The following is a 26475-nucleotide window of genomic DNA, read 5'->3' as shown; positions in this document are numbered from 1 at the left end:
TGTGTTTGCTAAAGTGTGATCGGTAGGATCTATGTAGAAGTTCATCCCATAATGCCATGCGCCTGACAAGGGCAGATAACTTCTCATTCAGTCTCTTTTGACAGGAAGATACTTTTAATGTACAAAGAGTTATCTTGCTTTAAACACAGAATTATATTTTATTTATTTATTTTTACTGCAATTCACCCCAAACAAGGCCCACTGTTACTTAGATCTACTATGAATTAGGAACCAAATTTATAAGGGTATCCTAAGTGGGGAGTTGTGCACCAAGGTGCTTGTTCACATTACATTTAAAATTTTACATATCAGTCAGTGGAGCAGGGAGAAAATTCCAAAATCAAGCAGCTTAAGGAAAAAAGCTATTAAAGTAGAAAGCCTTCTAGCATGAATTCTCCAGTGAAGGAATGTTATTTTTCTGTTTGTTGGGTTGGTCAAGGCTGTTTATATTGAGAAGGGCAAGTTCGTTAGAGCACATTTCATGGAAGTAATTAGGACATAATTATAATGGTGGATATGACGTCACGAGCAGGAGTATAAATAGAACTCACTGGGAGAAGTTTGGGACTCTTCAGCACTTAGCAAACCTGGCGACGTGGAAGAGTAAGAAAAAAGGAAAAATACTCGAAGTCAACAGCAACAAGTTACTAAACTAGAAACAATGAAAATGAACAGGGAAAAAAGTACTTAAAGTCAACAGTAACGAATCACTAAAAAATTTTATTTAAATTGCTCAAAGTCAACAGTAATGCAACGGAAAATTTAAGTTGAAAATAACGAAAGCATAATTATTTCAGAAAATGGCTCTCTCTATGCTAACAATAGACTGGGAAGACTCCAACCAGGAGCAAGCAGAGAGAGAATGGAGTAAACACATCAAAGACGCATTTACAGCATTCAAAATAACAGACGATAAACGACAACTATCATTCTTTCAATTTTACGGAGGAAAGAAACTAAAAGAAATCATCCAAACCTTATCACCAGGCCAAGTAGAGCCTACATACAAAACAACAAAGATAGCCCTGGACGAATATTTTATACAAAAAACAAATAGGATCTTTGAACGTCATAAATTCTGGATGCTTAGTCAAGAAAACTGAGAGTTAACACACGACTACATCACCTGTCTACACATGCAAGGAGCAAAATGCAACTTCGGCGAATACAACTTGGACAAAGCTGGACCAGTTAATAGAAAAATGCACTTTAAGCAAATTACATCGTGCATATTTGAAAGAAACAGATTTAACCGTAGAGGAAACAGTTTGAAGATCATTGATATTTGAATCCACGGATACACAGGCTGAACATATAGAAGGAAATGAATGGGGGCACTCAGATATTCACCAAATTAAAACCAACTACAAACAACAACTTAACAGTGGGTATAGAATACCACTTGGGACAACAGCAGTGCCTTAAAACCAGTCACAAAATGCTATGTTTGTAACGGCTCAGACCACATACACGGTCAAACAAAATGCCTAGCGTTTGGGAAGAAATGTAATTAATGTGAAGTGATGAATCACTTTGGAAAAACATGCTTGAAGAAAAAGAACAACAATAAAGGAAAAGCAAACCTGTCACAGAGACACAACTACGTCCAACCTGTATAAACAAAATCAAAATCAGACAGCCAGGCGTGGGTTTTTCAGGTAGAACAGCAGGGAGCGAAGTACCACTCAGAATATTGGTAGATTCTGGAGCAGACATCAACATCAGCAACAGCAAAATATTTAAAGGAATACTTAAATTACGGCCAAAATTAATATTAAAAAAAACAATTTGTACACCAAAAGCCTATGGGAATATTCCAATATCACTAAAGGAAGAAATTCTTGCAATGCCAACAAATGATCCCAAAAGAATAGCCCAAAAAATATTCGTTACAAAGGCATACCAAGGGGGTAACATATTAAGCAAACGGGCCAGCATCGAACTAGGGTTTATTACTACCTCACAGGTGAAAGCAATTACTAAAAATATATCCCAAAATCAACAAAAGAAATTCTCAAGCAGCACCTACCCTCACTAGAAGGATTAGGAAGAATGAAAAACTTCCAACTTAAAATTAGAAAAGATGATAACGTTACTCTGGTAACACAACCACCGAGACGGACACCATTTCATATCCAACAAGCAGTAGAAGGAAAAATCAGGGAAATGTTAGAGAATGACATTATTGAACGAGTGGAAGGACCCACTCCATGGGTTTCCCCATTAGTAGCAGTGCCAAAACGCAATGGAGAAATTAGAATATGCTTGGCAAACAAAGCAGTGAAATGCACTCGATATCAAATACCAACAGTTGGACAGCTACTGAGTAAAATTGGCAACACAAACATTTTCTCACTAATCGATCTAAACTCTTACTATCACCAAATAGAACTGGATCCAGAGTCTAGGTACATCATTACCTTTTCATGCAAATCCGGGATCTACAGGTACAAGGTGCTGGTTATGGGCATTATATCTGCAGCCGAAGAAGGGCAGCGATTGCTTCAACGAATACTCCAGAAAATCCCAAACTGCTGTGATGGGGCCAACGATATTCTAATCAGGGGCAAAGACACAAAAGAACGTAACAAGACATTGTTACAGACATTGAGAGAAAACAACCTTACAATTGCACAGCACAAGAGCATATTCCACTGTGAAGAAATTGATTTCCATGGGTTTATCGTATTCAACACGGGGATCAGACCAACTGACTCTAAAATAAAAGCAATAAAAATTTTTTAAAAACCTGAAAATGTCCAGGATATACAAAGCTTCTTGGGTCTAATAAATTACCTCGGAAAGTTTATTCCTCGACTGGTGACACTTAGTGAACCATTAAAAAGGTTGACGCAGGCAAACACAGAATGGCGATTGACAATGGAAGAAGAATCTTGCTTCCTTAAGCTGAAGACTACCATAATCTAATGCAAAACGCTCATGCATTTTGATCCCAAACTCGAAACATCAGTCTTACTGGATGCCAGTCCCATAGGACTAGGAGCAATACTCTGCCAAAACAAAAAAGGCATACTCACCCACTCGTCAGCTATGCGTCGAGAATCCTAATGATGGGTGAACGCTGTTACTGCCAACTAGAAAAAGGAGCCCTAGCAAAAAATTCCACTTTTATCTCTATGAGAAAATTTTTTTTATAAGGACCAACCATCAAGCCTTAACAACTATTTTCAATCCCAAGGGTAATCCCTCCACATGAATTTTGCACTAGATCCTATGTTTGCAACAATACAATTATACCATAAAGCATATTAATGGTAGGAATAACCCGGCAGGATCAAAAGGTAGTCTCACCCAAAGAAGAGATTGCTGAAGAGTTTATCAAAACTGTTGTGGCAAATAGCATCCCTAAATCTATTACTTTATCGAAAATGATGGAGGAATCTCAACGGGATCCAGCTATCACAGCAGTGGAAAAGGCCATATAACAGGAAGAGCAAATTAACAGAACTCGATAAACACATGAAGAATGAATTGACAACCAAACAGGACATAGTTATGAGTGGAGCCAGAATCATCATACTCGAAAACCTACAGAAGCAAATCTTGAAGTTGGCACATGAAACACACCTGGGTATAATGAAAACAAAAGTGCTGCTTAGAACTAAAGCATGATGGCCTAATATAGACAAGGACATAGAGGCCACCATAAGCAGATGTATTCCATGCACAACCCTAGACCCTAAGAAGAACCACTGTCCAGGTCACATGGCTGAAATGAAAGGCCCCTAGAAAGTTCTCCATGTTGACATATGTGGACCTTTCCCCAGCGGGGATTATGTAATTGGAATGGTGAATGCAGACTCAAGATGGCCTAAAGCATTTGTTACAAAATTCACCAGGGCCAATCAAAAACTATTTCTATACACATGGCATCCCAGCAGTCATTGTTTCAGATAATGGGCTCCAGTTCATATTCTCAGAATTTAAGCAATTCTGTATAGAATGGGGTATCCAACACCAAAAGATAACATCTTATCATCCCCAAGCTAATGGGGAAATTGAACGTTTTTTTCAACCATGTTGAAAGCTATTCGAACAATGAATACAGAACGAAAAGATTGGAGAAAACATCTGGGAGAGTTCCCAACGTATTATCGAAATAGTTCCCATGCCATGATGGGGAAAACATCTACAAAGCTCCTCTTGGGTAGGGAAGTGAACATCAACCTACCAGGACTGCAAAAAGGCCTGTAAGCCAGGCTTGGAGAACAGCTCGGCAAAAAGACAAAAAAGAAAAAGGCAAATTGAAGGAATGCACAGATCAAAAACATAAAACTAAACAGTCTAACATAGAACCTGAAGATATAGTACTCCTTAAACAAAACAGATATAATAAACTAACTGCAGTATAACACTCAACACCATGGACAGTAGAACAATGCAAAGGGGAGTCCGCAATTATAAGGCAAGGCGACATGGGTACATCAACAACTAGAGGATGATGATTTCCCTTTAAGTGATGACCTGGGAAGACAGGAGAAGGAACATGAGTGAAAAAGCGACAAAGAAGAAACGGACCTCCCGATTGCCCTTAGATGAGCAAAATGCCACATAAGAAAACCCCGGAGATATGCAAGCAGCAGTTCAGATGACGAGAAAAGCAATCTGAACACAAAGGGGCAGATGTGATGTTGGATATGACATCACGAGCAGGAGCATAAATAGGACTCATTGAGAGAAGTTTGGGACTCAGCAGCAAATAGCAAAATCACTACCAGATGCTGTTTAAAATTATACCGAGAACTTAACAAGTAGTACCAATAAAATATATACAACCTATTATGAGTGCAACTATGACAGTTTCTCAAACGTTGAAACATAAATTATAGTCGGTAAATCATTGTGACTTGTTCATAAATCCTGTCCAACCTGTTTGATAGGTTCCTCAAAACTTGCTTTTAATAAACAACATAAACATTGAACACTTGTAACTCCGGGTAAAATTATATTTTCTCACAGATTAGTTTTGCAACAATTTGTCATGAAAAAGCAATTGCCTACTTAAAGTGTGCTTTTACACTGTTTGTTAATGAACAATGTTAAATTATCTCTTATTTAAACAGCAGTTGCCTGTGTGTGTGTGTGTGTGTGTGTGTGTGTGTGTCCAGTTAAAAGTAAAAGTTTACAAAACAAAGACCCACAAACTGTATTAGTGTTGCCCGAATAAATATTGAATATTGAAATAATGAATAATATCTAAAATTATTTTTTTAAATTCATTCTTTAGGAGTCAGCTGACCAAAGTTTTCAAGGAGTTAATTTCCTCATGCCTTAAGGAATCTAGATAAAGAAGAGTTGTTTTATTTTACTTCCGTCTAAATTCTCGGAAATCAAGAGGCCCACTACCTGCGGCTAACACTTGAATTCTATATGAGATACATAGATATTCAAATATTACATTTAAGTTCTTTGTCTCTCAAACATTGAGTTAGTAAAGAAATTGGGAACATAATTTTCCTCTCCCCAATTAACCATTTTCATATGTTATAGTATATCTTTGATTTTGGTCTCTTGGTCTTACTGGATTTCAGGACATGAATTTATTTATTCTGGTGGAGTATCCCGCTTTGTGTTATTACTTGAGGTAATATCACTTGGAGAAGGTGCACCATTCCTCATAAAAGCTAATGTAGATTACCCATAGAAAGGAGATCTTATTTAAGGCTTTGAATACTATGTGATTTTGAATATTTGGTCAGGGTTTACTTCTATGGAAAAATATCCTCATGCCAGGTTGTTCTGACAAACTTCTGTACAGAGAGACCTTAGAAACTCGAGGATAGTGTTTAGTAGGCATTAAAATTGTTTTTTTTCTCTCTTCTTTTTTTATTTTACTTTTGTTAGTTTGAAGAGATCAAGGGGCTCCTTCCTGGGGCTAACACTTTATTCTATTACAGTTTAAATTTATATCCGAGGGTTCTTTTAAGAACAGACACTGTTCCCTTTATGGCTGCTATCTGTATTTCCTTAAAGCTTGGTTTTCCAGGGATTGTGTCTGTGTATATGTGCGTATGTCCAGCTAAAGAGGAATGTGCCATGCAAGGAGAAAGAGGGAGTTGGTGAGAAGGAGAGGATAATGTGGGAGTAGGGATATAAGAGAAAGATAGAGAAGCGGCTAGAGAGAAGTTGGGAGATGAAAGTTTTAATAGAAATATGTTACACTTTTGTCCCAGACATAAATTCATGTATTGAAATCAGATGATAAGCTACTCTTTAAAATCTAAAAAATGTTTTTGCTTACTAATGTGAAATAGGAAATAATGCTTTTATATGATGCTGGGGGGGGGGGTAATAAGCTTGTTCATCTGACGACAGTGTCCAGAGAGAAAAGACAGCCATCTTACCACTTTAAGAGAATGTGAACAGTTTATTACTCAGATTTTGATGGAAAGAGGCTCTGAAAACCATTTTAAGATATCTATGTATCTGCAAAAGAGATGCTGTACACATGTATAAAATATTTTTTAAGGGGGAAGTTTGTTCTTGTATTTGACTTGTGCATTGTTCAGTAGTGTCTGATAGAACCAAGGTGGTGAGTTATAAGGTATTAGGTTTAACTCTGATCCCAATTCCTAGGATTTCAAAATATCCAACACCGATTCCAACTCCTTATTTTAAAGTCTTCCAATATTCAGATTGTTTGTTGATTCTTTGGAGGTTAAAAATAATACTTTGAGTCTAAATCGCAACATTTAACAGAGTTCTGGTAAAAATCCAGAAGGAATCAGCATCAAGATCTGTCATCCTTTGGTGGTTTCTGCATGTAGCAATCAAAGATGTATCAAGCAAGGAACTGCAAATCAATGGAATGAAAGTAGTAACCTTGCTTCTATGCTACTCCTTTGTGTGCAGAAGAGTTGATGTATGTCTATGCAAGTTTTAACATGCCTGTTTTAGCCAACCGAATCATAATCTAATCACTTCACAAGAGATTGTATGTAAATACAAAAGAAAGCAAATCTCAGCCATGCAACTATTACAAAAGGAAACGCTGAATCATGTTTAACATTAATAAAAAAAATATTTATTTATGTGAAAAAGAGATGCTTTACACGTGTATGAAAGATTTTAAGAGAGAGTTTTTTTCTCGTGTTTGAGTTGTACATTATTGAATAGTATGTGATAGAATCAACAGTATGGAGTTAGAATTAGAAGATCCGATTCCTAGGATTTCAAATATTCTGATTCTAAATCCGACTACAGAATTCCAAAATATCACACACTAACTCCATAAGCACATTAACACACTGATTCTCGGTAGATCACCAAAGTTAAGTGGCATGGCCAGTACCGGATAAGTGACCATTTAGAAATGTTAGCTGCTGCATGTCATACACGGCTGATGAATATGATATTGTTTTCAGAGGAAGCTGACATAGATTGATGAGAGCTAATGCTATTCCAGGTATTACCAGTTTATTTATATATTTATTTATTTTACAAGGTGGTCACCACTTATCAAGGCCCGGAAGCCACTTGCGGATAAGGGTTATTGCGTGTACAGTGTTGAGATTTGATAAAGTGTCTTACATAAGGGGGCGGTTCATCAGGAATTTGTTTATGTTGGACTTGAAGACATCCAAGTTGTAGTCAGGTGGGAAACAGGCAAATAGAACAGAGTTCCACAGGCGTGCACTTCTAAGAAAGAAGCTTTGTTTATGGAATCTATGTTTTGATTTTGGCACAGATAAAGAGTGGGGAAAATTTTTGACATTGGTTTCAGCTAGACAGGTGTTTTTCGTGAAAGATTGGCGAGGGGGAACCAGGGATTGGAGCTCAGACAAGCACTTGCCATGGAAGTAACAATAAAACAAAGACAGGCTTGCAACGTCTTTCCTGTGGGAGAGAGGTTGCAGGGAAGAGAAAAGGGCATCCCCCACTAAGCCTCAACTGTCTGTTGATTTTTTGGAGATATGGAAAAAATCCAATTCAGACTCTAACTCTGAGCAGATAATAGGCCTCTGTTAAAAATCCAAAAGGACTCCAGTGTGATCTTTTTGGTATACTGGATTTTCTCTGCATTAAAAAAACAACCTTGTGTCGGACTTTCCCCTGGTTGGGAGGCAAGTAAATAAGAACAAAGCTCATGTTTTTTCCTGCAAAATGAATATCATGTTGATAGGCTGGTTCTTATCAATGTCAAATTATCAAAGTTAAAAAACAACATTGAACCTGTCAATACTTAGATATTTCAGAGATAGAGATTAGTTGTTTATCTTTCCATGTTGTGTGGATAGAAAAGGCGGTCATAGCTTCACTATAAAAAATATGAAGGACTTATTAAGAAGTTGATAGAGAGAGAGAGAGACACTGTAAGGGAAATATTCTTCTGATGACTGACGACCTTAGGAAATTAAATATGTTGAAAGTGTAGAGTGCTTGGTGTTATGAGACGCTTGTCAGAGAAGCCATTTTGTAGAATCAGCTGCGTCTGTATTTATCTGAGCTGGCTGAAAATGAAGAGAATAGTGTCACTAGAGATCTATATAAAAATACCAACATCTTCTCTACAATTAAATCAATTTTATTTAACAGCTTCATTAACACAGCTATACAAGAATGTACTGACCCCTCTTTTACACAGAAAAAATATTGCTACTGTCTGTCTGTCTGCCTCTCTTTCTCTCTCTCGCTCTCTCTCTCTCTCTCTCTCTCTCTCTCTCTCTCTCTCTCTCTCTCTCTCTCTACTGTATCCTTATGTTCATGGTAAGACTGAGTTTCAATCTCTGATCCTCATTCCCTGTAAAACATTTACTGCAAGAACTCGCCTAGCTGCAACCACAACAAAGATTATTCCATCCTCTCTCTCTCTCTCTCTCTCTCTCTCTCTCTCTCTCTCTCTCTCTCTCTCTCTCTCTCTCTCTCTCTCTCTGTACCAAACACAAATAGAACTTCCATGAAAAGAGAGCAAGAGATAAAATAGTTCTCCATGGACACGTGTTTTGTTATTAATGTAGTTCATCAGCATGGCTGTTTATAGTAGAATACAAACCCTTGATCACTATTATCAAGGGTTCAAATCCTATCATAATCAGCCATACTGAATACGAAAGGCGTAGTAATAATAAAACATTTACCTATAGATAATTATTTTCTTTCTCTCTCTTTATATATATATATATATATATATATATATATATATATATATATATATATATGATATGAAAAGGAAGCGGAAGACTGGAGGCTCGATGTTTCGCCCGAATTATGCAGGCTTTTTCAAGAGGTGTGGTCATTGACGAGAGGGTCGATGTTTTTAGTTTTATATATACTGGGGAAGTGTATGCAAAATAAAACTATTATACAAAAAAAAAAAAATATATATATATATATATATATATATATATATATATATATATATATATATATATATATTTATTAACCAGTGTCTAGATTATTTTCGTGCAATATTATTTTAGATAAGTGGAAAAAAAAATGTTTAAAAATCCTTTTCTCTGTTTGATAGTGTTAGTAGAGCTAGAGATAAGAGCAGATTCCAACAGACAACGTTTCCACCTACTATTTATATGCTTTAGGAGGGTCGCATTGAAATCGAAATGAAGGTCATTTTCCATTGTGTGACCGAAAAGAGCATTAAGTGTATTGTTATTCTTTATGTCTCTTTTGTGTTCATATAATCTTTTAGCAAGGTTTCGTTGCGTCTCTCCTAGCGTCTCCTCTACCTATATCTTGCCACAATCAAGGCACGGTATGGTATAAATTCTGGCGTGTGTTAATGGTTTATTATTGTTAGTTTTAGATTTTCCAACGATAAAACTGTAGACTCTCCAAACTTAATTTAATTTGTTTTTATTAGTTTTTATTGTAAGCAAAATAAATATTCTAGAGTTCACTTGTCTATTCAATATCACAGATTTTAAAAAGCTTTTCGCACCTATTTGATAAATGGCCATATGGTGTCTATTAGAGACTTCACACTTTAATATAAAAGATTTAACATGCTCAGAATTTTTTTTTCTGGTGTTAGTTTTGTCTGATCACCAAATCCTTTGAAATATTTCATGTTTTCTTATATTTTGTTTTGGCACCAGTGAAAATATAGATGACTTAACTTCAAAAAACTTTCATTTACATTTAAAATACCCAAAACATATGAGATCCTACTTTTTTAGGCGATTATGTGTGAGCACGCTGAAACGTCATTTTAGAATTTAGAATGGGGGCTCAGTTGGGCATATAAATATAATGTAAACTGATCCTATTTCGGTACATTATAACTTTTTAAGCAGTTAAGCAATTTTTACCACTAATTCTAAGACCAATCAGCAAAATCATAAAATCACATGTAATTACCATATTTTTCGTATTGCCACCTATACTTAGGGTTAGTAGTAGGAAAGGAGCGAGGTTTTTATAACTTTTAACAATACTATATATTAATATGATAGTGTGTGTGTTATTTATTTTGTGTGTCATGACTACATCCGAGTGACTGCTTAATTGTTATGAATTCCCATTTCTTATAATAAATAATTTATCAATAATTCTTCATAAGTTTTGGTTTCGGTTTGAATTACAGTTGATAGCACTTAAATTATCTATTTTTTTTTTTTTATAAATGATTTTACTAAGAATTCTTCATAAGTTTTGGTTTCGATTTCGATTATATCTTATGGAACTCCAGTGATCTATTTATTTTTAGAAATAATTTTATCAAGAATTCTTCATAAATTTTGGTTTCGGTTTCGATTATAGCTGAATGAACTCAAGCTGATGCACCCAAGTCATATGGGTATATTTTTTTTATTTTTGAAATCGCAACTTTATAATATATAAGAATCGATAGAACATTAACTCTATAATAATATATATAAAATCTGCAAGAATTAAAATATCATATTTAGGTGTACTTTACGACCTGGCTACGCCGGGTGTCCCTGCTAGCTTAGATAAATACTTTTGCAGTTTTAACAAGAGTTACAATAATATCAGAGCATCTCTATTTACGCCAAGAATACCAACATCAATATATTACATATGAATGAGTCCCCTGTGGAATTTCCACTGGTCTCGTTAGTTGTTATTATTATTTGTATCTCGTTTTATTCTTGTTTTTTTTTTTTTTTTTTACAGCAAAGCAAATCAGTTTAATAACCCACAAAATTTATATAATTAAAATAAAATTTAAACATTCATAGAAGGAAGGCACATAATAGTTAACGAAGCCCAACGCCTTCGCCATGTTAAAAATGATTTTCTAAATAGTAACATTATTATTTAAAAACTCGTTCGTAACAATGGTAGAGGGGGGGGGCGTTGTTAAATATTTTCTTCTTACATCGTTTTCTCATTTTACCTACCAATCGTCGACTATTTTCAACTGTTTATGAAAACTTTCAAATAGCATGTTGTACACTACCGACGAACTGATACAATTTGGCTTTGTTTAAAATAAAAATAAAACTTTTGTTGTCTTTCAATTTGCAATACATTACAAGGAAAACATTTGAGAAAAAATATACCCAAAAATTACCCTGGGGTTTATGTAATAATTTTAAAATTTACAAAAAAACACACACACACAAACATCTAATTGAATATTTATAAATATTAAAAGAATCGGAATCGGGAATCGAATCAAAATCGGAAATTTAGAACTGAATCAGTAATTGGATCGGAATCGGGAAAAATTTTGGAATTGTCCCATCACTAATATACAGGGTGGGCCATAAGTCACACACCAAAGAATTAAGTGATGTGAAACTAAAATCTGCGGGGCAAAATATATTTTCTTTTCTTTGAGTATAAGATACATCTTCTTTTATGATTTTATCAGCATGTACATCGTGTTTTTTAGTTTATTGATTAAGTTTGGTTTAATAAATAACGTTTATTACTATCAGAATTATTTCAAATCCTTTGGTGCACGACTTATGGCCCACCCTGTATAGTAAAAACAAATACAAATTAAAAAACTTAAAATTTTCCTAATTCCATGGAGTTTCAAAGAATAACTCTTATATCCTTAGTGGAATATATATGTATGCGTATAAAAAAATAATATGAAAACTATTTAAATGTTTATATTTTTCTCTATATATTTCTTATTTGTTGACGTATAGGAATACATGATGTCTTTTGGAAAAAATCTATTTTCATATATATATAATGTTGAAATATATATATATATATATATATATATATATATATATATATATATATATATATATATATATATATATAGCAAATTTATGCTCTATGTGTGTGTGTGCATGTGTGTGAAAGCAAAGAAGGGAGGAGGGCTTATAAAGACTGTGTCTGCGTCATGTCGTCGTTTAGATTTGTAATTCTCATAACTTGTTTGTTATTTTTCCTTGTTTTCCAAACATTTACAAGATACTCAAAACCAAGACATAAGACTCCAACGGCCACAAAACAAAGGAATATGTAATACGGCCCAGCGACGTTGGAGAGAGTAAGGGGTTCCTTTTTGGGGTCACTGTCCAAGCACTTTGTTTTGTCGGACCACCATTTTTTCTGCCACTTTCCGACCAGACCCGCCTCCTGCATTTTCATTATTCTAGAAAAATAAATAAATTTCATGTCAATATGCTGAAAGAAAAAATATGTCATTGAAAAAAAAGTCAGACGTTATTATTTAATCATATAATATGCATTTCGTGTTTGTTTACATTGAAAGTATTCTATTATAGCATATGAAACAGAAAGAGAAAACTGTTGTGTGTCTCTTTTTTTTTTCTTTTTTTTTTTAATGTAAAGACTAAACAGACAATTGATACAAATGTTGAGCTTCTACACACTTTAACTTGTCAGACTGTCATCTACTATTTTCTGATCTAAATAGACAAAGTTTAGTGCTGGGTAATCGGTCAATAAAATGGCTTGGCACATGAATACAATTTGGGTGCATGTCTAATTAAAAAAAAAAAAAAATGCAGAAAAATCTTTATCCTGTAAATTGATCGAATAGTTTATAATCTGGAAACCGTGACATACACACATACATACGTACATATGCTAAAGGTACTACAGTATTAATAGATAGAAAATCATTTTCATACGATTTTTAGCGATTTAATCGCAAATCATAGCCATTTTAAGATTGATTTTGATCTCGGTAGTTCGAATTGAGTTGTCTCCCTTTATCTATTAAATATGGCAGATCAAGATGCAACGTTCTCGTTTCCTCATAAAATTTGAACTTACTTATAAAAAACTTGATTAATGTATGTGATTTTTGAAATATGACATTTTCATTCCATGACCATCATAAAATGGTATGACCATTATAAAGATTTTTCATTATTTTTTATTTTAATTAGGTCAAACTCTGAATTGCATCACAATTTGTTAGCATTTTTCTAAAGCATGCCTTTAAGTGTTTTACTCAGTTTAAACTGTTGGAGTCAGACAGCACAAGAAATCAGACATGGAAAGGCTAGTCTCATCCAATTGATCAGCCTTGAATGAAGTCTGCCAAGATGAATGGCACCTCACTTTTTGTAACGATTACTATTGTCTGTTTGTTAATCCCTTTCCAGTTCGGCCGAAATAAAAGCTTTTTTCTGTTAAACAACAATGTCGTCTACTCTTTCTTCTGTGAACGGAAGGGACTTTCTATCTAACCATCAGAAGGACCGTCGACCTTAATTAAAACTTTTATTCATAAGTAGCGGGCCGCCCGGCGTTGCCTGGTTGTAAAATAAGCTTAAATATGATATTTTACTTTATGCAGATTTCATATTCTCTATTGATTATTATATTGTACCCAATATGTAGTAGTGATTTTAAAAGTTAAAAAAAAAAAGTGCCGCCAGCTAGAATTGAAATAAAAACATTTAGTTCTCTAGCATTATTCGCAAACATCTGAGCTAAATCCACATGCACATCAAAACTTTACAAATTAACTGAAAAACATATAAATGTATATTTTTGCATGCATAGAGGAGCACTTTAAGTTGATTTGTGCCTACCAAGTGCCAATTTTTCGATTTTAACCCTTAGCAGCTGTTTTTATTGGCTAAAAATCAAGTCGAATTTGTTCCACAGAATCGAATCCCCCATATATTAAGTTTCAAGTCTGTAGACCAAAAATTGAAGAGTAGATTGGTAAAGACCATTCGCACACATAGACAAGGTTATTTTTGTATATACATAGACTACCCCATTCATTAACCCAAGTGCCAACTTGAGAATAATGTCATTCTGTATTAACAATAACATCAGCGATTGTGGTGACTTAATTGGAATTCCTCTGAACACTAAAAAGCAAATGCCTATGATTGCTTATACTCTCTCCTTCTCCACTTCATTGGACTTTGTTTTCCTCCTCACTTCCCAAAGCTAACAACTTTTAGCATAAAGGTGTTAAATCAAATAATTTTCAACCAATGGAAAGTAACACCTATTCGTGAAAGTAATAAGTCAGTGCAAAGTTGGAAATTCATTAAAACAAGGAGAAAGGCATCTGAAAGAATTCAAACTTGATTAGGGATAAGGAATCTCAAATTCTCTACAAACTATCTTGTGTCCCTCTGGAGTCAGGAGTAGCAAGAGGAAAATAACTTCATGACTTATATATCCAGCCTTTATGACATGCACACATTGACGGACACATTACAAGAACAAAGGTAAACACACACACAGACAATGCCATGCTGCCAAATACTCAAATATGTACATATTCACACAATGAACATTTAACCTTCCCCAAACATGAGTTGGACATTTACTAACATTAAAATAACTTTTATATTTTTATTTCTAATATAAAATATTTTCTTATAAACCTTTGTATTTCTCATGTCTCATAAATAAAATTCTGTTTACATTTTAGGTGACACTCATTCCCCGGTGACGCTTATATGATTTCATTTTATTATGCATGCATGATAATATATATATATATATATATATATATATATATATATATATATATATATATATATATATATATTTTTTACAAGAGAATCGCCACTTATCAAGGCCCAAAGGCCACTCGAGGATAAGGGTTAATGAATGTAAGGTGTTAGTGTAGTAATTGTTAATGGTGTAAATTGAGTAGAATTTGATCATTTAAGGTGACGGTTCAGCAAGAACTTTTTTTACATTGAACTTGAAGGTTATCATATTGTAGTCAGCCGGGAAGCAGGCCAGCAGAACAGTGTTCCACAGGCAAGCAGTTCTAGGAAATAAGCTTTGTTTATGGAATTTGCGTTTAGATTTAGACACAGATAGAGAGTGGGGGAAATTGTTGATTGTGGTTGTAGCTAGTCGAGTGCTTTTTGTGAAAGTCTGGCAAGAGGGGACCATAGATTGGTGCTCAGATGAACACTTGCCATGAAAATAATGATAGAGCAGACAGGCTCGCGTCTTTTCTGTCAGAAAGAAGTTGCAGGGAAGAGAAAAGGCATCACCTAGTAGGTTTCAAAGCGGGTTTTGAGCTCTATCAAGGTAGGAAAGGGCATGCTGAACAGCTCCTGCCCAGATGTGGCAACAGTACTCTATTTTAGGACATACTTGGCTCTTATACAGATTGAGGATTGCACTGGTAGTGAGATACCTACTGGAGTAGTAGAGTGATCCAACCATTTTTCCAACGATCTTGGCAACAGATTTGATGTATGCGTTTTATTTCATGATGATGATGCTGATGATGACGATGATGATGATACCAAAAATTCAATAAAAACAACATTATTCTCAATCCATGTGGATTTTCAGCCAGTATACAGGTATGTATAATACCTCAGGGAGATGAGTGCCTTGCACAGTTCCAGGTCACCTTTGGGCAAGGTGTAGCATCTGTTAGCCTGCCCCTAAGGTTTTGTAGAATTACTATATATATGTATATACATATATATATGTATGTATATATACCGCAAGGCGAGGTAAAATAACGGGTTGAGAAACTGTTGCAGAATATCCTTCTCTGATGAGGGTAGATGGGTCTCTCTTAAGCTGTGGTAGGCAACCCATCTAACGTTTGTGACACACTGTGATGACATCAGAGACAGTTATATTGGATGCTGAATGGGCCCAGATTTCAATAAATTACAAAACAATGCAGATAATAATGCTGTCAGGAACTTCTAAAGATAGACGGTTTTAATAATAAAGTATCAACTTTTATTGTGCTTACGTGTTAGAAAATATATGCCTTAAGTGCGATCCATTCGGAAAGATAAAGCCAACCCTTGAGACGTGTTGATTGTCCGGGATTATGGTCAGTTTGTGACAGCGGTTTCTTTTTAGATGTTCCAACTGAGACATCATGCCTATGAAGGCGTAGTCACCTTGCATCACTAGCTGAAGAGCAAACGATGAATTGGTCACACGAAGAGAATGGTCAATTCTATTAAAGATGTCCTTGTACCAGTCAATGTTTGCAGTCTGGTTAAAAAACAAGGAAAACAGAAGCAATATATTAGACATTCGAAAAGATAAAAACAAAAGCCTAATGTAAAGTTTAAAAAGAGTGAAAACCCAAACCTTTTGTAAATACTACATTGACCAAAATGTTCGTATTTTTTTTTTTTTACTAAAAAGAAGGAACCTAAATATAAAATTTAGAAATATAACTGAATTTATGCAGTTCATTTTCCATGCTCGGATTTGAAAATCTTGAGAATGTCTGCTATTGCTCTGGTTGTCAAACGACTATTTTATTCATCTACGACTTTTACTTGGTCACTACCGATCATCTTTGGCCGGTCAGAGCAAGGAACATGTCTTACTGAAAAAAAATGTTTCCTTTCATAATCAAGTAAAACATTTCTGGCACACCCGTTCTGTAACAGCACCCCCCCACCATACACATGGTATATCTATATGCAAGTTTTTGCAACTTTTTTTTTTTTCCTTTTCTGTAGTAAAAAATAACTAGGCATCAGATGTTGATTCTCCATTTCAAGACGTAAAATATAAGTAAAAATGTAGAATTCATTTGCTTGGAGGTTTATTACACATTGACGTCAACATACGCATAATATATCAAATACAGGATTTGAAGAATATAAATATAAAATTATCTTTAGAAGATCGGAAAGACGACATTAAAAAAAAACAAAACAAAAAAAAACGAACTTTTTGCCCAACCAAATACAATATTACATTTGAGCACTCTTACTTTCAAAGATTTACTTGATTTTAGAGAATAGTTAAAGCACCCATTTATACTATATATAAAGATGTGGGTTGGTTGAGGACTTTTAGCCAAAATAATTTTGATTGAAAAATAGATGAAAGTAATTGTGTCTTTCTAATCTAAATTTTCACAATATACTGAAAACTGAGGCATCAAAGTCGCCAATATGCAATATAGTAGGTGTAATATTTGAAGATCCTCCAATCTTTATTACAACCGAAAAAAAGTATCTCCGAGAAACTGCAGATGTTGTTGAATATGTTGAAAATCATCCTTTTGATCGTAAAAAAGGATTATGGTCGTTAATGGGTTAAAATTCAAAAGAAAGAAAATGAATATCTGTCATCAGTAGATGACATGAATTTCATTGCTTACAATTCGTTAAAAAACGCTATCTATAGAAATAAAATTAAAATAAATAAAAAATAAATAATTTAGTTATATAACTTTTTAACAATACAAGAACTATACAACGCTTTAAAAATAATATATGGACAAACCCTAGGAACCCCTTTCGCCAACAAACTCATCAGGAGTCAATCGTTGGTATATAACAGAGATACAAAAAAAAAACGAATTAAATTGTCACGCAAGAGCAAATATTCAGGAATATACGAGTAAAAAAAAAAAAAAAAGAAGGTGAATGGGAATTTGTGCAAAATAATCTATATACAATTATATAAAATGTATGTACAAATAAGATGGAGGGGGTATGGGAACGAATAAAATATATCTCTGAGCAAGTCCAATGATTTAATAAATTCCTTCTGTCGACAGAGAGAAGGCTTGCATGAAAAAATCGAGACTGATTCCAAAATCTTTAAATGATTTTGAGTCATCCCAGGTCATTATCTTAAAATATTCTATTTTTTATGCATTGGCACGAGCTGGCTTTTCGATTAGATGTTGACCAATGGCAGATTCCAAGGCAGAAGAGGGGCGAAAACGATGTGGCTTGCTCAGTCTAATTTCTGCTAGTGATGGTTAATGTGTGTCTCCAAATTTAAGGAGGTTCAACCCACATAGCCAGCAGCACATTGGCAATTGAATTAATAAATAACTTTGCTTTGTGTGATGTAGAGCAAACTGTCGTTCATGACCAGGAAAAATGCAGATTTTACAACAAAAAACAAATGCAACAAAACAGACAGGAAACAATTTGTTACAGACTTAATAATCTGTCTGCCTAAACACTGACCATCGAATCCAATCCAAGGCAGTTTTAAATAAACAGGACACTTGGACGAACTGAAGACTATAGGAGAACTGTATTTTTCTACTTGATTATTAATAGAATAATTAATCAAATTCTCTAGATAACCATTACGAATGAAAATGTCTTTGACAGTATTCAATTCATGTTTGAGTTTGCTTGAAGAACAAATTCCAAGGGCTCTATACACGAATGTCTTAATAAGCCCTATTTTTCTAGAGGTAGGCACAAATGAGTACCAATTTGTTCTTGTGTGACAATTTAATTTGTTTATTTTGCATCTGTTATATACCAATGATTAACTCCTGATGAGTTTGTCGACGAAAGGAGCGCCCTAGAGATTTTTCCATTTATCATTTTCATAATGGTGGCCTCAATACTGCAATTGTTTGTTGTTCTCTCAAAGACGCTTGTATTGGTTACATTACCATAACATTTGATGCTCATTATATTTCAAAGCTTATATATATATATATATATATATATATATATATATATATATATATATATATATATATATATATATATTGTAAGTTATAAAATATATATGGCAATTAAGCTACACAGAATATTCTGCGTTTCATCCATGCTAGACACGGAATATTCTGTGTAGCTTAATTGCCATACATATTTTATAATTTACTACCTAGCTCTACCTACGTATTGAGCACTGTTGAAGTAAATACTTAAAGTTTACGCATAAATTTATACTTTCGTGAATTAATTTTGTGATTAAATTAAGTAATCGCATATATATATATATATATATATATAATTTCAGGTATCTACTTAAATTTTATGCTTTTTTTTTCAGTATTTACTTCAACAACGCTCAATACATAAATAAACTAGGTAGTAAGATTTGAAAATATATGGCAATCAAGCTACATAGAATTTTTTGCGTTCATCCTCATGAGGATTCATCAAGCTATTGCATGGAAATGATGTTACTGCATGTTTTTATATATGGTTATTTAGCAAACTCAGCATCACTGGAATAAAAAAAAAAAACATATTTCATATTTATGAGATATTTTGGTACCACAGTTAAACATGAGTTCAATAATACATTAAGACTTTGGTATATTAATATGGTATTATTTGAAAATTTAAAAACATTAATTACATTTTCAAATATTCAAATCAAGTTCCGAAAATAAATACTCATCACGACCTCTGTATGTACACACGTTTCTGAGAATCAGTGTTATTAACAAAATTACATTTAGTAAAATGTTTAACTTAAAATATTTTACTAAAAATACATTTTTCTGGTAAAAGTGATTTTTAGAAACGGGCTTATATAAAGAGGATGTCTTGAGTATTCATTTCCAAAACTTGATAGGAATATTTGAAATTCGAATTAATGTTTACAGCTTTTTTTTTTTTTTTTTTACATAGGCATCACCACATTATCAAGGCCAAGAGGCCACTCAAGGATAAGGGTTAAAGAGTGTACAGTAGAAATTGGACATAGTAATCATTAGTAATGAAAATTTGGTAAAGTTGATAACTTATATGGAACGGCTCATCAAGAACTTATTTACGTTAGACTTGAAGACAACCATATTGTAGTCAGCCAGAAAGCAGGAAAACGGAAGACAATTCCACAGGCGTGCAGTTCTAAGAAAAAAGCTTTGTTCATGGAATCTACGTTTAGGTTTAGGCACAGATAAAGAGTGGGGGGAATTATTGATAGTGTTTACAGCTAGACGAGTGTTTCTTGTGAAAGTTTGGCGAGGGGGGACCATAGATTGAAGCTCATTCGAACACTTTCCATGAAAATAACGATACATCAGAGACAAACTCGCAACATCTCTTCTGTGAGATAAAGGTTGCAAGGAAGAGAAAAGGACATCTCCTACGAGGCTACAAAGTCTATTTTGAACTCTATCAAGTCAGGCCAAGTCCTTTCTAGCAGCTCCTGCCCAGATGTGGCAACAGTATTCCATCCTTGGACGTACCTGGCTCTTATATAGATAGAGAATAGCATCAGCAGTGAGATATTTACCGGATCGATAGAAAGATCCCACCATTTTTCCAGTGGCCTTGGCAACAGATTTGATGTATGTGTTCCATTTAAGATCAGGAGTAATGGTCAAGCCAAGAAGTTTGTCAAAACTTAAGGCCTCCTGAAGACGAGAGCCATTCATTTCAATTGATGTCAGATGTGGATCAGAATGTTGATGATGTAAAGAGAGAAGCTTGGTTTTAGATGCATTAAAAGTAACCAGCCATTCTTTACCCCATTGTACTACGTGCTCAAGATCAGAGGAGAGAGAATTGGAGAGAACTTGGTCATTTACTGTCTTAGATGTGCTACCATAAATGGTAGTGTCGTCAGCATAGATGTCTACAAATGATGTAAGGATGTGATTTGGAAGATTATTAATGTAGATCAGGAAAAGAGTTGGGCCCAGGATGGACCCCTGAGGGACACCGGCATTAATACTGTGAGCTTCTGATTTTTGCCCATCAACTACTACTCTTATGAACCTATCAGAAAGAAATGATTTAATAATTGAGAAGACATTTCCAGCAATACCATAGCTAGAGATCTTATGAAGTAAACCTTTATGGCGTACCCTATCAAAGGCTTTAGATATGTCAAGAGCAATTGCCCTAGAAAGGTTGCCTCCGTCGAGAGATTTGCTAATCCTATGAGATATAACTGTAAGCACATCTGCTGTAGATCTAGCAGAACGGAAACCATATTGAGTGTCACTAAGAAGGTTATTTTTGCTGTTTGAATAGTACTCCCTCTCTCTCTCTCTCTCTCTCTCTCTCTCTCTCTCTCTCTCTCTCTCTCTCTCTTTGTCTGTTTGTCTATCTCTCTCTTTGTTTGTCTCTCTCTCTCTCTCTTTGTCTGTTTGTCTATCTCTCTCTTTGTTTGTCTCTCTCTCTCTCTCTCTCTATATATATATATATATATATATATTTTATATATATATATATGTATGTATGTATGTATGTATGTATATATATATATATATATATATATATATATATATATATTTAATAGAAAAATCCAGTTTAGAAAGCACTGTGCTATTGGAATACATAAATATATTTATTTATTAAGATTAAATTCGAATTTTCGACCCAGAAATGAGAACAGTACCATCATCTTTCCATATAAGAGAAAAAAAAATGGATTTTCCTCATGAGGGATCTTAGCTTTTTATCTATCTGATAAAATAATGGGTTTTTTTTCCCTGATACCTTGGTCTCTTATAGGAAAATCACTGATCACTTATAATGCTAAACTGTTCTGCTAAACAATTAGCCTATGTCTCCATGGATATTTCCAGGAATTATGCATTATTTTTCTATCCTTTAAACATTTGTTATATTTTATCTGGGAAGTCTGTATCTAATAAATAAACCTTCTAAAAAGAAAATGGCTACACTTTTTAACCACTTCAAATGATCTATTCTAATTGCTACCAAAATCACAGGGTTTCTTGCTTATAGAAGTGAGATTCTGTTAATGCATCACAATATTCCAGATTCAAGAAATATAATTTGAATATTCTGACTGCTTGAAACGCATACATTTCGGGTAAGCAGATAATATATTAATGAATACATCGTTGTAGGCCTTATTTCTGATCATATATGAATACATTGTGAAATCTGATCATATATGAATACATTGTCAAATTTGGTCTTAATTTGTTGTCATGTCTACTTATAACTAACTTGTTGTTCCTCTCATAGGTTTTTTACACGTAAGTATCTCGGGCCATTTAGTGAAACTATCCATTACTACCAGATAATAAAACTCATCCAATAGCATAGCAAAGTCAATATGGATTCTAAACCACGGTCGGTCAGTTTTCAGTCAGAGTTTGAATTTGATGGGAGGCATCTTTGCTGCTAACGCACACGATTTACCTGATTTAACTACATTCTCAGTATTTCAGTCCATGCCAGTGGTAGACGTAACTTCACATAAGCCTCTTTATTCTTGAAATGACTGGGTGATCGACATAAAATTCTCTTATAATACGTTTTTATAATTCTACCGGAATGATCATCCGATCACCATACACAGTACATCATTACAGATGAAATATACTTCCGAAATTTGTCAGTTCTTTTCTCTATATAGAATATGCTTTCTCTCTCTCTCTCTCTCTCTCTCTATATATATATATATATATATATATATATATATATATATATATATATATATATATATATATATATATATAAAAGAGCAAACAGTTAATAAAACATGTTAAAAAACACTTTGAAAAAGAGTTAAAAACATATTTAATCTGAAAAGGAAACACTTGATAAGTGGATAGTCCTTAATCCGCGGAGTTTTGAAGAAATACTTTCCTTCTCATCAGAGGGTAGGAATTAGCAAAATGCGGGATCGGATTTTGCATACAAAAGTATTTGATGAAACTACAAGTAAGTCAAAGATCTTACTTGATACTCGATTTACCGTCATTGGATTATTTACCTTTGACCAGACTATCCATTCACGTGTAATCACCTTTTTCTTCACCATATTCCCTCTGCTTCACTTTTTGTTATCAAGTAAGATCTTTGACTTACTTGTAGTTTCATCAAATACTTTTGTATGCAAAATCCGATCCCGCATTTTGCTAATTCCTACTCCTATTTCCTATTTGTCGTCTTTTTGTAGCGCTTGGACGAACTCATTTTCACCATGGGTAGGCCTGAATAACACACTGACACACAATTCTTGAACACTTCTGCACATGTTCATCACAGCGATAACGTAGAATTTACTTTGCTTGTTAAATTCAGTTTGATTTCAATTTCTCGCTCTGTTGTTAACGAATACCCAGATCATATCACCAAAGTCTTTTTTTTTTTTTAAATCCAACATTCTAACTGTAGACATAAATCTGAGTTTACTTTGATATTGTTGTATGCAACATAAGTCCGTGTCGCCATATGTGAGTATCCTGTCTCCAGTGTTGTGAAATATAGATTTTGAATCTTCGTCACCAGTGTTGTGACTTTGAAGAGCCGATAATAATTTAGACAACACGGTGGTATATTTACTAGAATGTATTTACAAAAGTATTTTGCCGAATGGGTGTGTCCGATACTGTGGCTATGATTGCCACTAATAACTTCCACAACACTAGGTCATAATGCTATTCATAGTGTTTAGAAGAGTCTATATATTCCCCGAAATAGGGTAAATGAACATCACTATTTACAATTTAAGACTTAAGTGATCTTAAGAAGAAATTGAAATTCAGGATTCTTGTTTAATTGGCGTCTAATGACTATTTAATACAAATCTAAAAATTTTGAATTTTCAAATGGGAGCTTGTGCCAATTTATGCGTCCTAATTCTTAAAAGTACTTTTTAAAAACTGAAATTTAGGAATATTCATGAACTGATGTCCAATATCTATTGTTAAAGTTTAATAAAAGTAAGAGGTATTCGAATTTTCATCTCCTCTTTGCGCTATTTGCATGAAACTAAATTAAACCAAATATAGTCCACATTACCCACCCTTATGACTTGCAGATATGTTCCGAAATTCATAATGGTCAGTTAAATTTTTAGGTAATTAATCCTATACATAGAAATATCCAAACATACATATATCTAACTTTATATATAGATATTATAATGGGTAAAATAAGATAGATTCATATTCAGTTTGTATATTATTTTCATTATTTTAAGATAGTAAACGGATAACGCTTGGTATCCCTGCTGGCATAATTACATTAAAGTCAAAATAAAAGCTGTATCTCTACCCGATAATCTTCATAGGTGCTGGAATCGTGCAAGGTGAACGGTTGAAACGGGCAACTGTAATCGGCGAGGTCTTTGATAGCATTGATGGGTTTGCTGGTAATCGGAATGGTCAGCGACGATGCTAGAATGGCGGTGTAGTAAGTTGACATGAGAATTGTAAAGAGCCACCAAAAACTGACCACGAATCGGGCAGGAACCGTCTGTGGATTCATCGAGGAACCTGAAACAGTAAATGAAACTGATCTCATTTTTTTTTATTTGAATAAGTACATGCCTTCTGATTCCGGATCATTGAACTTCACACAGGGATATAGCAGTCATAGTTCAGCAAATTCACATATTAATTCAGTATTTGATTTGAAAGCAATTTATATTCAACTAGCGGGGATACTCGGTGTTGCCTGGTTGTTTGGAGGTGTGTGTGTGTGTGTGTGTGTGTGTGTGTAAGCGGAGGGGGGGTAAAGTAAAGAATAAACGAAGTAATAACCCTGTTTAAATATAATAAAGACGATGTTAAACTTCTTTAAAAAATCGGCAAAACTAAAACCAAAAATAAAAGACAGTGAACAAACGTAAAACTTCTTTAAAAAAGAAATCGGAAAAACAAAAAGCATAAATCAGGGAAAAAATGATGGACGTGTTCGGAAAAGCAAAAACAAAAAAACACAACAAAAAGCAAAAAGCGTAAAAAAAAAGAAAAATGGCATAAATAACCCTTTGATTTGGTTAACTCCATGGTGCGTTTCACCCAATTCATTCCATTTTTTTTTTAATCAAGTACAAAACGAAATAAAGCGAAAAAAAAAAAAAAATGGCATAAATAACCCTTCGATTCGGTTAACTCCATGGGGCGTTTCACCCAGTAGAATTAAAACTCCATTCCAGTTTTTTTAAGCAACTATGAAGTAAAGAAAACCCAAACCGGTGTTCTTTCATAACTGTCTGTTGTGGACAATTCTCTACAACAGTGTTAAGTGGTGGCGGGGGAAAGGAGGAATTTATTAGAGAGAAAAGATTTTACCACTTCCATTGATCTTAACCGATTTTGGCAGTGAACTCTCAGCAGATAGAATATAAGAATCTACGATTATCGAGGAAGTGGATAGCCTATAACACACCTCAGATATTGTGCTGCAGTTTGTGCGTATAACATTTGCATGAGATGTCTTGATTTTTAATCCTATTAAGGTCAAAATCAGAGGGGAAAAAATGAGTTCATTTTATATATATAGGGATTAATATATGTACACACATACACACAAACACACACACACACACAAATCAAGTTATAGCTATTCAAGCGAGAAAACTCATGAATTTAACGTGGTTATTAAAAGTGCTCAATAAAAGAAGAGCAAGATATATTTTTATTGATATAGACAAATTTATAAGGTCGTGACACTGGACATGCTAATGTTTCAGGCAGATGGTTTGTTAAAACCACAAGTCTTCGTCAGGCGACTTAAAAAAAGTTTGTCTTCCATAGAAGAAAACCAGTTCTCAAATGAATAATAAGGAAACTCTATTTATTTAAAAAATAAAACATATAAAAATTTAGAGGGGAAGAAGTCATGCGACACACACACACACACTAGCAGGTCGCCTGGCATTGCCCGGTAAGATACGCTTAAATATGATATTTTGATTAATGCAGATTTCGTATTTATTATTACATTATATTGGATCTAATATATAGTAATGATTTAAAAAGTTTTTAAAAAAATGCCTCGTGTGCCACTACTGAGAATTGAAACCAAAACGTTTAGCTTACAATTTACTTTTTCATTTGACGTTAATACCTGAGCTATGAAGACATGTTTGCTGCAAGGCTAAAAATAAAATCATGAACCAATAGCTATTATGTTATGCATGCATATTCGTAATGCTGTCATTCGACCATTACCTGGCAAATTCCTTTAATTTTCACACTTTTGCACCGATTTCTCCCAGCTAAAACCCAACGCTTATTGTTATAAGTAGCAATTTTAGGTAAAGTTTCAGATACCTATATATCAAGTAATAATGAATTTGATAGTATTGTTCTGAATAATAGCATTATTTGTGAAAAATTTAGGATTAAAATTAAAGGAAAAAGGAAAAAAAAACCTTCCATGCATGCATTGGATACTTTATCTAATATATAACACAGAAAATTCAAATAATAATTCAGTATTTGATATTTTTTACTTGGGAGTCGTCACTTATCAAGGCCCGAAGGCCACTCGAGGATAGGGTTTAATGAATGTAATATGGTAGTGTAGTAATCGTTAATGGTGTAAATTGGGTAGAATTTGATTATTTATGACGACAGCTCATCAAGAACTTGCTTATATTGGGTTTGAAGGCTACCAT

The 26475-nt window shown here is 34.0% G+C and overlaps 1 protein-coding gene across 1 annotated transcript in view; it reads right to left on the bottom strand.

Annotated features, from left to right (window-relative positions):
- Positions 1–12248: 12248 nt before the first annotated feature.
- LOC145296174 (glutamate receptor ionotropic, delta-2-like) overlaps positions 12249–26475 on the bottom strand; it is a 74614-nt gene continuing 60387 nt past the window's right edge. Inside the window, exons 12-14 of the mRNA XM_080142383.1 lie at positions 24123–24343; positions 16145–16395; positions 12249–12562 (exon numbers count right to left, since the gene is read on the bottom strand). Of these exons, the coding sequence (XP_079998509.1) occupies positions 12286–12562; positions 16145–16395; positions 24123–24343 (749 nt within the window). The 3' untranslated portion in view covers positions 12249–12285. The remainder of the gene's footprint in view (positions 12563–16144; positions 16396–24122; positions 24344–26475) is intronic.

This window comes from Euprymna scolopes, chromosome 16, assembly GCF_053919585.1.
Source record: "Euprymna scolopes isolate OS-2025 chromosome 16, ASM5391958v1, whole genome shotgun sequence".
Classification (NCBI taxonomy): Eukaryota; Metazoa; Mollusca; class Cephalopoda; order Sepiida; family Sepiolidae; genus Euprymna; species Euprymna scolopes.
The sequence above is the reverse complement of the archived record's forward strand: the minus strand, read 5'-3'. Positions and strand labels throughout refer to the sequence as shown.